The sequence below is a fragment of the Oculina patagonica genome, chromosome 3, assembly GCF_052425735.1.
Source record: "Oculina patagonica isolate OP01 chromosome 3, crgOcupat, whole genome shotgun sequence".
Classification (NCBI taxonomy): Eukaryota; Metazoa; Cnidaria; class Anthozoa; order Scleractinia; family Oculinidae; genus Oculina; species Oculina patagonica.
The window spans coordinates 5,100,271-5,114,874 of record NC_135760.1 but is presented as its reverse complement, the minus strand read 5'-3'; the positions used below and the strand labels follow the sequence as shown (position 1 = coordinate 5,114,874).

The following is a 14,604-nucleotide window of genomic DNA, read 5'->3' as shown; positions in this document are numbered from 1 at the left end:
AAGCGTTGTTTTCAATTTATCTTGGGATTTACAATGACGTACAATCGTCCCCAGTGATTTTTATTTATTTATTTTTTTTTTTTTGGGGGGGGGGGGGGAGGAATAAACAAAGTGTATTATGGAATCGTGAAAAAAGCGAATACACTCATCTACCATACCCTCGACCAATGAGTGCGCGAGAATTCTGCCAGTTGTGTAAAAAGTATCTTGCATTGTAAATAGGTATTCACCAATCATAGCGCACATAATATCTTCCGTTATTTTATTACAATGAGTGTTGTTTAAAGACTCTCATTCACTCTCTAACTTTCGAACCAGTTCAATATCAAACACAACAGACACTTTAAAAAAAAACTTAACGTCAGTATAATAAAATTGGTGGCGTATTTATACATTCTTTAATACCTAGGCAAAGGAGTACGTTCCATCGTATTGCTAGCTTTAAGCTACTTCTCTTGACAATAATTACATAAAAAACTATAACAAAAAATATAACAGGCTTGGCATTTATTATTGAATTTATACATTAAGTGATCAAAAACGTATACGTAATTCACACTTCAAAATAGTTAGAAAGCCACCCCAATTACCCTACGGTTATTTTGTAAAATAATACCTACACAAGAGAACCCAGTCTTCTCCTACTCTACAATAATGGTTTTATTTATTTACCAACTGTTACATATCGGCCCATACAAAAATATAAACAACTATTAAAATAAACGTAAAATGCTTGGCATTTTCGACAATGAAAATTTACACATGCACTTATAAAAAGTTATTTTCTTTTTAAATATTTTTTTAAATGCATTTCTCGCTTTAGCGGTCCGTAAACTTAGCATTTGAACGCTCTTCAAAAACTTTGCCATCGAAAGCTTTGCTGGTTGCTTTTTTTTGGTTTTGGTTTTACGACACTCGATCAAAAATCGCTCTATATATAGTCACAGCGATTCTATAAAAAAACAATTAATATTTTTCTTCCTTAAAAAGACTATTATTTTAAGGTTTCCTTCAGTTTAATACTAATTTTTTACATCAGGAAAATGACTAAAAATATCCAGACATTGAGAAAGATATAAATGACTCAGTGACACAGACTACCCGGGAAAAAATCGCGAGTTCTCCACACACGCGTTCCTTGACAACCGTGTACATAAGGCCATAGATACTACTCTTGTAGTCATAGATACTACTCTTGTAGTCATAGATACTACTCTTGTTGCGGAAGTTTTGGACATTTTTTTCGAGTAGCTTGTGTTTTTAACTGATTACTTATCATTTTCATTTTTCAACCAAGCTTAGCATACACCTAATTGCAATGAGGTTGTCATAGAAAAAAGGAAAAAAGGAAAAAGTCAAATAGGAATTAATAAAGCGCATATGCATGCATGAAATTTATTCGTACAGATGGTCTCAAAATGCCCCCAAATACGAATAAATCAACTTATCTTGTTACAGAATAAACAAGTGGACAAAAAGTGTGCAGATAAAAACTCATCAGTTTTCTGTAAATGCTAACAGTTATGAAACTACGCTAATTGGTTCCTATTTACCTTTTTCCTTTTTTTTATGAAAAAGTTATTGTAATAACCGTATTTTTTCGGTTATAAGGCGCACGGTTTTTTTCGAGGAAAATTTGTTTTGTTACGTTATTGCAATTAGGTGTATATACCAACATTTCTTCACAATTTAGACATTGTGTGCCATTGGGTATTCCTACCTCCATTTGAATCAGAGTTCAAGGTTAAGGTCATCATCAAGCTTGATTTTCAAGCTCCCTTCCGACGTTGTTATTTTTCTTCGTCCTCTTCAACTTTAATCGCGAAAGAAGACTCCTTGTATCTGACACGTTAACGCTCTCGTCAGAGGTCATACTCTCTGACCTGTTATCTGACCGCACGTGCTCCAGAATCCTTCGCTGCCACGTGGCTATCTCTTCTTTACTGGTCACGTCGATGAAGGTTCTGTGACGAAGAGGTTTTGGTATGTCACATGACTTGATGTCGTCAATTCGCACCACGATCAACGAAGAATCGTCCCTCGCTGAATCTCTGTGCATTGCCATGCGCATCTCGTCTTTGCAGAAGCCGCTGGAGAGGTAGTTCGCAGACATGACCAGGATCACTTTTCTACTGTTGTACACGCTGTCCGCCATGTTGTCATGCCAAGCTTTCCCCGGCACAAAATCGCGCGAATGAATGATGTACTTGATGCGGTTCTCGTCCAACACAGTCAGAAGCGACTCCTGAATCCACTCGTAGTCTTTGGTACTGTACGAGATGAACAAGTCGTTGTCAAAAACGTGGTTATCTTCTTGGTCGTCTGTTCAAGGAAATGTTAATGACAACATTTTGTTAACTATGTTGAATAAAAATAAAATAAATAAATAAATAAATATGTGTTTATAGTGGTCATGCACTTAGCTTCATATCTCAACGAGATAGCTAGTTTACAGGCATGCCACTGAAACAGAGGAAACAAATAATTTATAAATGAACATAACAAGGTTAAAAATCCCAACTGGCAGGAGGCAGACCAGTTGGCTATATACAAAGCGTGATCGAGGATTTGAACTCGGGACAACCGAGAAACAAATCCAGATAAAAATAAAGTGTGTATTAAAGGTCAAATTTTCCCTTTTCATACCTCTCTGTTCGAGGTCAATGAACTGTACTACTGCTTGCATCTGTAGCAAGAAGCGACAGCAAGTTTTGCTACTATCCCCATTTGTAGGATGGGATTCAATCAATGGGATATCCCGGCCTTAACCGAGGTTTCCTCGAATAGATACAGATTTGCAGTGGCACATCCACAGAGTGGCTCTTAATCCACTGTTTCCAGATCTGATTGGTCCGTACCCGCTTAACTTATACACCTAGCTGGAGAGAGAGGCCCTGACTAGGCTTAAACCCAAAACCTTTATATCTGAAGTCAGTGCACTTAGGCCATTAGACTATCGCATCACCTCTTGCAGAATTTATTCAGTGTTATCCCGATCTCTCGAAGCGCCAAAGGAAACGAAAACTGATTGGAGATTATTTCGAAAACTCAGGGACAAAATTGAAGAGTTCGACTCAGCGAAGCAGATCCAAGGGTAACAACGTTTAGTTTGAGTTATCAGCAGGTTCAAGAAATCGAAAGTTGGGACATCGGGATTGTACTGTGTATGCCACTAGCTAAAATTTCGACTTGAAGTCACTCACATTTTTGAGCAAGTGCTAAAAGCCTCTTCTTTCTCATCATTCGCCAGCACATGACAATGATGACCGCTGCCAGCAACAAGAAACAAATTACTGCAATCACTGAAATGACGATGATCATCCATGTTTTCAGTCTCTTTCCCTTGTCTGTGGATCAAAACGCAATTAATTAGTATTAGCATAGTCGAAACCCTCCTTGCGACCCCCTCCCCCCCCCCCCCCCCCACTGGACATAATCTCGGGTAGCGTGGTGCGGCCCGGCCTCTTAAACCCTGACCCTGTTTAAGACACGAAACTCTGATTTTCCTTTAGGGACAGACCATTATTTTTCTGGAGGGGGGGGGGAGTATGAAAAATTTTCCTTTGTAAACTTTTTTTTTAAGTTTATGCACCTACCTCTGCAAACATTGTTTTCCGAAATGCAAACTATGTTTTGTTTTACATATCGTGTTTGCAAACAATTTATTGTGTCTTTCTAGGCCCTGCAAACAATTTTTTTAACATTTTCCATTACCCCCCCCCCCCTCCAAACAATAATGGTCCGTCCCTTAAGACAGAATGCCAATTTTTGATACCCCGTCTAAGACATAAACAAGTACATCTCACTGTCCTTGTTGTAATCGTGAATAAAGCTAAGTATCAATGCAGAAATCATCCTCGGAGGCTGAAATCAAAGAAGGTCAGCAATACGATTCAGAATTTTGAAAATTCGGCTTGTGGCTAACTTTGTATAAATTTACCTATCGTGTTGAACATTGGTTCATTTAAAGATACCCCGTTTAAGACAAAAAGCAGTGAAATATATACCCCGTGCAAAACAAAAAAGCCTGTTAACCATACCCAATCGGGCCGCACGTCTCCGATAAGCCCTTATAAGGGTAGTAACTCCCCCCCCCCCTCCCCCGGGCTTGCGACTAAGCGAAAAGCTTTACTTACGACCACCACCGAAAAACCCCGTTTGAATTGTCAATTTTAACTCTGTAACAAACTTTGGGAACTACCAACTGGTCTTTTCCTTTCGTAAGCGACCAGCCAAAAATTCTAATTCGTGCTAGTAAAACCCTTTGTTAACCGTATGCACAACTTGATCACCAAGTTATGTGGCCTTCGAAATAAAAGTTCAAGATGATTTACGGCTGGAGAAAGATTGTTGCCCTTAGACTGAAGTAGAAGGCTTTTATGCTCAAAGCTCCGCTGAGCGATCAGCCTCTATTGTTTCACCGTGTCGTCGTTACGGGAGCCCACTCTCGTTAAAGACCAGCTGTACATTCGGTCTTCATGTAGTTCTGAACACAAAGACAACATCATCAACCGGTCTTTTATCTTCGCAAGATCTATGGTTTATAGTCAGACGGAAATATATATTTCTATCAAATCTAGACACATCCCTTCTGTGAGTGAATCTCGTGTTCCCATATGGATGCTTATGCGAAAGAGAAAAAAACACATCTTATTTGCATTTGAAAATACAGTTTCCGCCACTTTTCTGGGCCTTTCCAGAAGATTTTCCGAAGAACACACGAACATCCCCGAATCTTTTACGGACAGTTACGACGACTGCCCAATATCTACGTATATCAATGAAATGGTTTTGACTTTAGTTTACACTAACAAATTTCAATTCATTCAACAAAATATAAAATCTGATCTTCCACAGTGCATGAAATATTTTAGCCTATATTCATAATTTGGGCTTATATACATAATTTACCGGTTTCATACCTTTTGCTTTCACTTCAAGTGTAATGGTATCGCCTTCATCCGTCACTCTGTCAGAATTAACAATGCAACTGTAATTGCCGCTGTCTGCATACCTCACATTAAGGATATAGAGATTTGTGCGAACTTTAGGTGTACTCCCTTGCTCAATGGTGAAGAAATCAATCGTAATAACGTAGTGGCCACTGGAATTATGAAGCCTTGTTCCATTGAATTTCCACGATACGAATGTGAGAGGATCATCCTTGACTTGATCACCAATACAAACAAGAGTAGCGTTCGATCCAAGCTCAGCAGTGTATTTTGGCTTTTCTGCTCTCATTGTTGTTTTAGGTTCAACTGGTTCATCTACAGATCAAATAGTTGTGTGAGTAGAGTCCATACTTTGAGTCTGTAATTGTATCTGAATTACAACTGGAAATTATGAATATATCTTATAAACCCAGGGCTGCAAATATCTTTTTTTCACTTAAAAGGACATATGTCCTACTAATCGATACTAAGACACCATCTTGGTCGGACAAAACAAAATTGTGGTCGGACATCACCAAAAACAAAAGGTTGAATTTTATTTTCTTAAAACTACTGAGCTATCACTTTCCTAGTGATCTCTTTGCCCTTCTGTTACTTATTACTATTCATCGTTACAGTAAAACGATTTACAAACAAAAAAAATTGTCCGGATATCATGTCCGACCACACTTGGGATTTCGGCGGGCGTGAGCAAATTTTGGTCGGCCAATGTCCAATGACCGACTGTTATTTGCAGTCCTGTACACCAGAGAGAATAATTATTGGCCTTAGGACTTGGCTGTATAAATGTATGTATGGATCAAGCACTGCGAAGTCTGTACCCACAGGGGGAACATATGAAAGAGGCGGGGATGCTCGTCATCTCGCTTAGGGGTGTAAAATTTGGATTTTTGGTCTCGCTTAGGGTGTTCTGGGCAAAACGCCAATATTTTTAGCCACAATAGTCTCATTTAGGGCTGCACGGGAAGAAATATACAAAATAATATAAATTCTATTCTTAGTTTTTTGGTCTCTTTAGGGGTCAAGAAAAGCTTGAGCCACACCCAAATTGGTATCGTTTAAGGGGTTCTTTTCAGAATTTTCGACGAGGATCCCTGCCCTTTCATATGGGAGTCTCCCCCAGGGTCTGTACAGAAAAATCTGAGGGACGATAAATTTTGTATATCATAGAAAACATTGTAAGTTCTTGGGTAATTGTTAAAAGGTATTTTGGTTTAACTGCTATGGTATAAAATTATGCGAAAGTCAAAATACAGTAGCCATTTTTTAGCATCCTCGATTCCGGATTAAGCATCGTAGGTTTACACCCTGGGTGAGGTTCCCTGTGTCGTTGTCTTGAATGAGATCATATTTAACTCTCGCAGTGCCTGTCTCCACCCAGGTGTATAAATGGGAACCAGTGAAGTGTGCACAGAGGGGTAACCCTGCAATACAGTGGAACCTCAATTTAACGAACCTCTACTTAATGAAGACCTTGGTATAACGAACGATATTCCTCAGCCGGGCCAAAGTTACAGTAAAATGTATGGAACAGAACCTAGATATAACGAACCTCGATATAAGGAAATCCTCGTTATAACGCACACAATCCAGAAGCCCAAACGTAAACTGTACCTTGATATAACGAAATTTCAGTTAACACGCGACAAAAGATGAAAGTTGAACAGACCAACAAGGATGAAATACTTTAATCCTAACAGGAAAACAACGTCAAAGACATATGTCCATACCTACGTGGAAATTAAACATTTAAAAAGCACAAAATTTAATGTAATTTTTGACAGTCGTTCAGATCATTAAATACTGGGTAGTACAATGTCACAGCGTGAAAAACTATTATTATCTATACATGTTCCTCGATATAACTAACATGTTGGTTGTTTTTCCGCAAATACATTGTCTCGAGGTTTTCGATATTAAACGAACCCTCGATATAACAAACAAATTTCCGCAGTCTCTTGGCACTTTGTTAAATCGAGATTTCACTGTAGTTTAGCGTCCCATACCATGGATTGAAAAAAATACTCCTAGTTGTTTTTAGCAGTGTGGAAAATTTGTCCCAGTGCAGACATTTTCCTAAGCAAGGTATATCCTCTTGGGTTTTTCAAAGCACAATTAAGCAATTTCAGGATTAGTATAGATTCAGTATTTTTAACTTTTCAGTGAGGTTTTTCTAGATCTGTTCATACTTTCTGTCCTCCAGTTTTGATGTCAATTAATCTTAACCTCCCCCAAAAAAAAGCAATAAAATACTTTTATCCAAGGGAAATTGAACCCTTGATCAACTTTTAATTCTGGGTTAGTGTTTAACCCCAGCCCTGTTTACCCCCACCCCCCTCCCAGTGTCATTTAACATGGCAAAAAGAAAAGAAAAAGTTTCCCTTTAGTCAGCCTTGAGCCAAGTGGCTCATCAGGCAGGTCGAGCTTATCCGGTTTCTGTAGCATAAGGCGACTAAGTGTATTTCTACTTCCCTCTGGATGGGATGCTAGTCCATCACAGGGTTACCCGCAGAAGTAAATTATATAAATTATAAAAATTATAAAGCACTATGAGAGTAGAGTATCTGGCAGTGGCTGTGCTTGAGTGGCCAGGGCTCAACCCAGACCACTTGATCCAGGGTCCAGCGCACTAACTATTTGGCCACCGTGACTCCATTCCCTTTATTGAGTAAAATCATAATTACCTTCAACTTGCACCAGAAAGGTAGCATTGTTCTCTCCAAGTGCATTTTTAGCCATGCAAATGTATTCCCCTCCATCCTTCTTTTGAGTAGCAATAATGCCCAGTGTTGAGAGACGAGCTTTGAATTTCAAGTCATACTGATTGTTCTGATTTATTTCAGCCACATTTCGACCATTTCGGAACCATGTGATACTTGGTATGGGCCATCCTGTTGCAAAGCACTTAAGTGTAGTTCTTTCATTGACTTTCACAGAGAATGGACTGGAAGTGTCATAAAATGTTGCTATTGGTTTTGCTGTTGAATCATGGGCAAAAAATAAAAGGTAAATAAGTATCAGTACATGATGTTAACAATACAACCAGGGTGCAAAAAAAGCTGATTGAAGCCTGCAGGATGTACTAACCTGCAAGTCATTTTTACTAGTGCCCCCCCCCCCCCCACCCCACCAAAAAAAAAATTTCCCATGATGCTTCACTTCAGGGTTCCTACCCTTTTTTACAAACAATTTTCCAGGACTTTTCCAGGACTTAGATTGATTTTTCCAAGACTCCAAAATTCACATTTAACCTTTCACTCCCAAGATCTCAATTACATTATTTTTCCTTAAGGTCTGCCCGTAATCTTATAATCCTATGCTAGTTCTGAGAATTCTGGTGTTTAAACTTGAGTCTAACAGATTTTCAGAACTTTCCAGGACCTGCAGTACCGGTAGTCTATTTCCAGGACTTTCCAGTCCTTGAAAGTGCCACAATAATAATTTCAGGACTTTCCAGGTTTTCCAGGACCCATATGAACCCTGTCACTTGTCTGTTGGGCAAGTGATGGATTAACTCCACTAGCTGATCACAAAATTCACTAGCTCCAGACTATAGCTACACTGTCCACAGCCTCTTCGTTTTTCAAAGCAAAAAAGCAAATGAAGCAAGAAAAAAAAAAAGACGAAAAAAAAAAAGAGGGCTGTGAACAGTCTACAGGCTAGCAGACACTAGTTAACATCCAACATTGCATGCCAATAACCCTTTATAAACCCTTATACCTACTAGGGAGGGGTGGAGGGATGTAAAAGTGACAGTCAGGACTGTTATTTTGAAACATACCAGAATTTTGTCCTAAAATATTTCCAGTGACATGATGAACATTGAAGCTTTCTTAAAACAATGTACAGTTCATAAGGCCCTGTTAGGGTAAATTCCGACGGGCGACACAGCTCTGAAATGGCGACATGAAGGAACTGAAATGGCGACATGAAGGAGCTGAAATGACGACGAACAACGAGATGCTCCAGTGAAATAACGACATTGGGGATTTTTAAAGTGGCTTGTAGGCAAAATAGCCTGACCCTGTAAAGACCATTCTCGTGCACTGAAGGACTGCAACCTTACGCTCTAACAGTTCATCTTTAGGCTGCTTTAAAAGTTAACAGGCATCGGAAGGAAAATTGGCATTTTTGTTACAAGTGAAATTGCGTGCAAACCATCAATGGTAACCCCAATAAAGGTATAAAGTATACACCTTGCTTAAGAATTTTTTTATCTTGATTTATTTAGAAGAAGCCCTAAAAATGCCATTTTAAAGTTTAAAAATTTATAAAAAATAAATGGAGCAAGAAAAGAAAAATCTGAGACACGTTTTTTAGACCAATATATGTAGATCAAATTCCACATAAAAGCCTACTGGTGCTCACGTAATTGTGTTCTCAAATAAGCCTAATGTTGCACAACATCATAATTGCATAATTGCACTATGCTACAGAAAGCAAAGCAATGCTTTAGTTACTTTACTAGACTAAGTTTATAATTTACCTGCAAGATACACTTTAACAGTGGCCGGCTTTATACCACTTTCACCAAAGCGGCACTTGTACTCCCCTTCATGTTGTGCTGTGCGATTAAAACTTGACCAGTAACGAGTGTCCCTCTTACCAGCAGGATTAATGGCTGTGTTATTTAGAAACCATTGGAAATTCGACCCATTGGCTTGCGTCACTGTGCAGTTGAACAAGACAGACTGGTTTCCGTACTTGAAGATCTGGTTTCTTACTGGACTGATTATTTTGACCGCAGCATGCTCAGCTTCTGCCAACCCTGTAAACAGTGAAATGAAACTAGGAGGTGACCAAAATAAACAACAAAATTATATAGAAGTGAAAAGAACAGAGTCTAAAGCTGTAAGATGTACACGAGGCCAACTTCACAGTACAATTATAATTTTTGTATACAAAATAGCTTATTTATAATTTAGCATATTCTTTTCTAATGGAAAAGATGGTTATTACATGAACAGTTTACAAAATTCCAAGGAATTAGGATTATTAAATAATCTTTTTTGTTTGAGTTCATTGTATCTAATTCTTGATAATTAAAGCACATGTTCTATGTCATACGCCGGGGTAAAATAAGCACTGCAAGCATGTTTTTTTCTTTTTCTTGTGCTTGCCGGCTTATTCCAGTTAAGATATACTACTTAATTTCCTTTAATAATTTTGGCTTTTTCGATCTCTCACGCCCTAATTAAAAGGACTTCCAATAACCTTTCATGGGTTCAGGGAGGGTATAAATATTAATTATTTTCTGAAACCCCAGATTTCACCTGTGTCACTGAAAATTTCACTGAAATAAATTAAAGCACATGCACAAATACAAGATTTGGCAGTTGACATGACTTCTATCCTTCAGTGTTCATCAGAATTTCTAAAGCATAATGTTTGGGTATGTTGTCTTGTGCTTGCATACATGTGCTAATCGCAAGAGTGAAAACACAGTCTGGTGGTTTAATGGGGCTATGTCATGCAACTTTAGGTATTTCTATTTATAATTCCATTCATAAAGAGCTCTAAATGTCAAATTGGCAGATCAAAAGTCTTTTTTGGCAAAATCAGAGCCACATAACAAAAAAGGATGATTTCTGAGATTGTAAATGACATTTTTATAGAAATTGAGATAATCTTGAAAAACATTGGCCTGACATTTTTCATGATATTTTACCCAAAGGCAATCCGTTTTAATCTTCTTGAATTTGCCCATTGGCCTTTCTGTGTTTCTTTTGAATTTTCTACCGTTTTAAACTGTTATTGTAATATTTCAATTAATTCTATGACCAGTTGGTGAGTGCCGAAATTGCCTTAAATTGCATGACATAGCCCCTTTAATTTAATGCTTGATGTGTTTAATTATTGTTTGTGCTTATCTCACAAGTGTCAACCAGCCTTAAAAGTTGCCTGCTTAAGCTGAAATGGTAAAAGTTGCTTAGGGCTGCTAGCCCACTTCTCCTATTTTTTTTAATCATGTACAAAAAACACGGGAGGCATGGAGGCCTAAATGGCTAGCTTTCTAGACTCAGCATTGAGTGGTCCAGGTTCGAGCCTTGGCTGGGCCACTGTGTTGTGTTCTTGGGTAAGTCACTTTACTCTCATCATGCCTCTCTCCACCCAGGTGTATTAAATAAGCAATTAATGAGTACCGGTGAAATTAATGCTGGGGAGGGGGGGGGGTAACACTACAATGGACTTGCATCCCATCCAGGAGGGTGTAGAAATACTCCTGGTCACCTCATCCCACTGAAACCGGGATAAGCTCCGGCTTGATGGGCCACTAGGCTAGAATACAGACTTTACCTACCCTACTTTTACAATCAACACTGATCTATTAGGAAGGCAATTCATAAGAGTTATGTATCAGTCAATTCCAAGCAAGATCATGTCCCCCCGGGCAAACCCCCAGGCATCTGATTTTTTTCAAATGTCTGATCAAATTCTCTACAAATTATTATGTGGGCCAGTTACACGGTCAAATGCCCCACCGCTCGGGGCTGAAATGTCATTATGAGTTTAATTTCAGAATTCTTGTTAACACTTGGTCTTAACGGACACTCATGCCCTATTAATCAGCCGATTTTAATAGCAAAAGATACGTTGAAACTTACATTGACGTAATCAAATACTAAGGCCATCCCAATAAAATGTTTCGTTTCCCATCGCCCGACCGACCCATTTTTTCGAAATGTAAAAAAAAAATTCCAGATTCACTAGTCAAAGAGGCAAGTACTTTAATTAACAAGCACACGATCTTGTTTTATTAACAACAATTGCTATAGTGGAGAAATTATTCAACATGACACGAGCATGGGACAAAGAAAAAATCTGAGTCCCCGACGGGAATCAAACCCATGAGGGGTATCAAATGGTCTTTGCGAGCATTTGCGAGCATGCGAGCACAGCTTTTTTCTTTGCGAGCACGAGCATTGACAAAAATTAGCCTTGCGAGCAACGAGCACTTTTCAAAAACCTACCTTCACTAAAAACCGAGCATGCGAGCACTTGTAAAATTGTGCGAGCACGAGCAAACGAGCACCCACTAAAATTTTGCGAGCATTTGCGAGCATTGCGAGCACTGCGACATTTTGAGGGACCATTCATGACCCCTCCCATGGCCTCCCAGATACCGGTTGGGCGCTCTAACCAACTGAGCTACGAGAGACTCGTTGTGAGCTGGGCCATTTACTAGGTTGATATATGACACGCGTGATGATGTGATGTCCTTGTCTTAAATTAACATGGATACTAAGTTTTTCAAAGGCTGTTTCGTGCCAAGAGCATTAGCGATTGTTCCAACATCCTCAGCAATCGACTGAAAAAAAATCTTTCAATTCTGGATCTCCTGGCTTCTAAAATAGCCCATACCCCTTAAAGTGTTCATTCTTTTTTTTTTTTTTGCCCGACCAACCAACCCACCATCACAAGAGACAGGGCAATGGCCCAGGGGGGGTACTTGCAGTATTCATGACGGGGGGGTCCGACGGAGCTTCTTATTGCGAACCCAAAAAAATACATGAGCCTGAAATTTTACACCCAAAAAAATACCTGGCAACAAAATTTTCTACCCCCAAAAATACAAAACCGAGCACCTCGATACTGATTTATTCAATCAAACAGACTTTAAGTCCCAAAAAAATACATGACAGATCTCTTGACCCAAAAAAATACCGAGGGTGTAAATTTTCAACCCAAAAAAATATGTCGGACCTCCCCGTCATGTATACTGCAAGTACCCCCCTGGGGGCAATGGGAAACGAAACATTTTATTGGAATTATGGCCTAACTTCACACGCTTGAGCTTGCTAGGGTTTTATAGTTTATGACACATTTTTTTTCAACGGTCAAATGCCCGACCATCCGGGCTTCTGTTCGACCAAATTCCCCTCTATCTGGGCCTCAGTAGCGGTCAAATGCCGGGGGCTGCCCGGGGGGATAAACTCGCTTGGAATTGACTGATGCAAAAAAACCTGGCAAATGACATTTGATTTATTTACACCAGATCACGAACTTTCGATCGAGTATATGTAACTGTGTCTTGTTTCTCTCGAAAGCAATTAGTGCCTAGAGTAATTTTCCGCTTTAGTGCAATGTGTTGAAGTGTGAGTCGACCATAAATTTTGGTTTGTCATGCAAGTTCGTGAAGGTCACCGAAACTGTCTCATCTTGCTTGACGTTCGCTTCAAATTTGCTTAGTGTTTAAAATAACTTTAGCAGAGAGCTTTTCACTCGAGTTTTATAGATGTTACTAGTTAAGGAAACATAAATTAACATGCGAATTCCTGTTTGTTATGAATGCAAATTAGCTTGTCTTCGAGAACTTTGCAAACACGTTTGAACTTATTTCGCTTGACGTTACTTCATCAAGACTTTCGTACAACGACAAATTACAGTTTTTAAAGTCTTACCTACACAGACGACTATCAGCACAAGAGCTGTTCTGGAAAACTGCCGATTAGCTACAAGTAAGGATGGGCCGATACTCGATACCAAATATTCGATACATCGATATTTTGACAATTTTGAAAAGTATCGATACTTTCGAAAAATATCGCACTTTCGATACGATTTCGATACTGCACACGTGACCTGAGCCTGCGGTCTTCTGGTCAGCACCTGCGGTTGAAAAATACAATTTTGCTCAAAGAAATATTGATGTTCTTGTCAATAATTGAATTTTTCTTGCCTTGACTTTATGTCCACACATTGCTGATGCAACAGTAAAACAAAAAGACCAAAATCAGCATTCTTGGTTAACATTTATAATGGCAGGTCTGTCCTTTGTATGGTCACGTGACAAACCAATGACATCAGGACGGAAATGACGTCATAATATCGATATCGAGATCGATATCGAGAAAAAAGGCAAATATCGTATCGATATCGTATCGTTTTGAAAAACCAGTATCGGCCCATCCTTAGCTACAAGTAGCATCTTCCCGCGGTACTTGTAAACTCATGGCATGCAGAAAGTTGTGGAATGTGTTTTTCGTCCGCACAGGACTTTGCACAGTACTACCCCGAGGACTCACAATCCTCACCCGAGGGGGTCCTTGCAAGTGGAAATACTTGCGACGTCGTTCCCAGGGAATCTCAGCTGCCTGCGAGAAAACTGAAACTTTTGAAACTAAAACGCGTTTTCTTTTCGTTTATTTATTCTTGTTGTTGTTTTTTTAATCAGCAGCCATATCTGCTTTTAATTTTTATTAGCTTTTTTTCCGAATGAGATCTGTTCGACGAAATCGCTAAATTAGCCACCACCTGGAAGTACAAAAACAGGAAGTAAAAGAAGAAACAAAGGAACAGGAAATGAAAACACAATTACGGGCGTGGGAAGAATGAGCGCGTCACAAAAACGCGCAGATATAAACAGACGACAATAATGCTAAAAATAAAAAGAGAAAGTACAATATCAAAAAAATGCAAACAGGAAGATGTTCAGACTAGTTTGTTTGCAAGTTACTTGAGCTCTATTTCTTCAGTTTGTTTAATTTTATCTTTAAAATCTGGTCCCTTAGGCGACGCCGCGCCACTGAAATCTAGCCACACAACGCACGCTGATTAACGGCATTAACCGTTACATGCAAAAGAAATTTCACATGGATATTGATAACAGGTATTTATATTGTGCCACAATGACGAAAAAACTGGTTTAAAT

At 39.0% G+C, this 14,604-nt stretch overlaps 1 protein-coding gene across 2 annotated transcripts; it reads right to left on the bottom strand.

Moving 5' to 3' along the window:
* Positions 1-210: 210 nt before the first annotated feature.
* Positions 211-13,938, bottom strand: LOC144645125 (uncharacterized). Of its 2 annotated transcripts, XR_013569227.1 has the most exons (8): positions 13,878-13,938; positions 13,355-13,414; positions 9,439-9,720; positions 7,637-7,930; positions 4,923-5,267; positions 3,204-3,347; positions 1,215-2,322; positions 212-1,171 (listed from the first exon to the last, which is right to left on the bottom strand). XR_013569227.1 is itself a non-coding variant. In XM_078504604.1 (7 exons), exons 1-7 carry the CDS (start codon positions 13,879-13,881, stop codon positions 1,757-1,759), a joined length of 1,695 nt encoding a protein of 564 aa, XP_078360730.1. In that variant the 5' UTR covers positions 13,882-13,938; the 3' UTR covers positions 211-1,756. The 2 variants fall into 2 exon arrangements, 1 of the variants encoding a protein (XP_078360730.1); XM_078504604.1 differs by having other exon boundaries at positions 211-2,322.
* Between the last annotated feature and the right edge of the window lie 666 nt (positions 13,939-14,604).

Bases quoted from the DNA above. Each gene is read 5' to 3' on its own strand.
- LOC144645125 (XM_078504604.1), bottom strand. The intron at 9,721-13,354 runs GTAAGACTTTAA...CACTGTTTACAG, and splicing joins GCTGATAGTCGTCTGTGTAG to GGTTGGCAGAAGCTGAGCAT. The intron at 7,931-9,438 runs GTAAATTATAAA...ATGATTCAACAG, and splicing joins TGTTAAAGTGTATCTTGCAG to CAAAACCAATAGCAACATTT.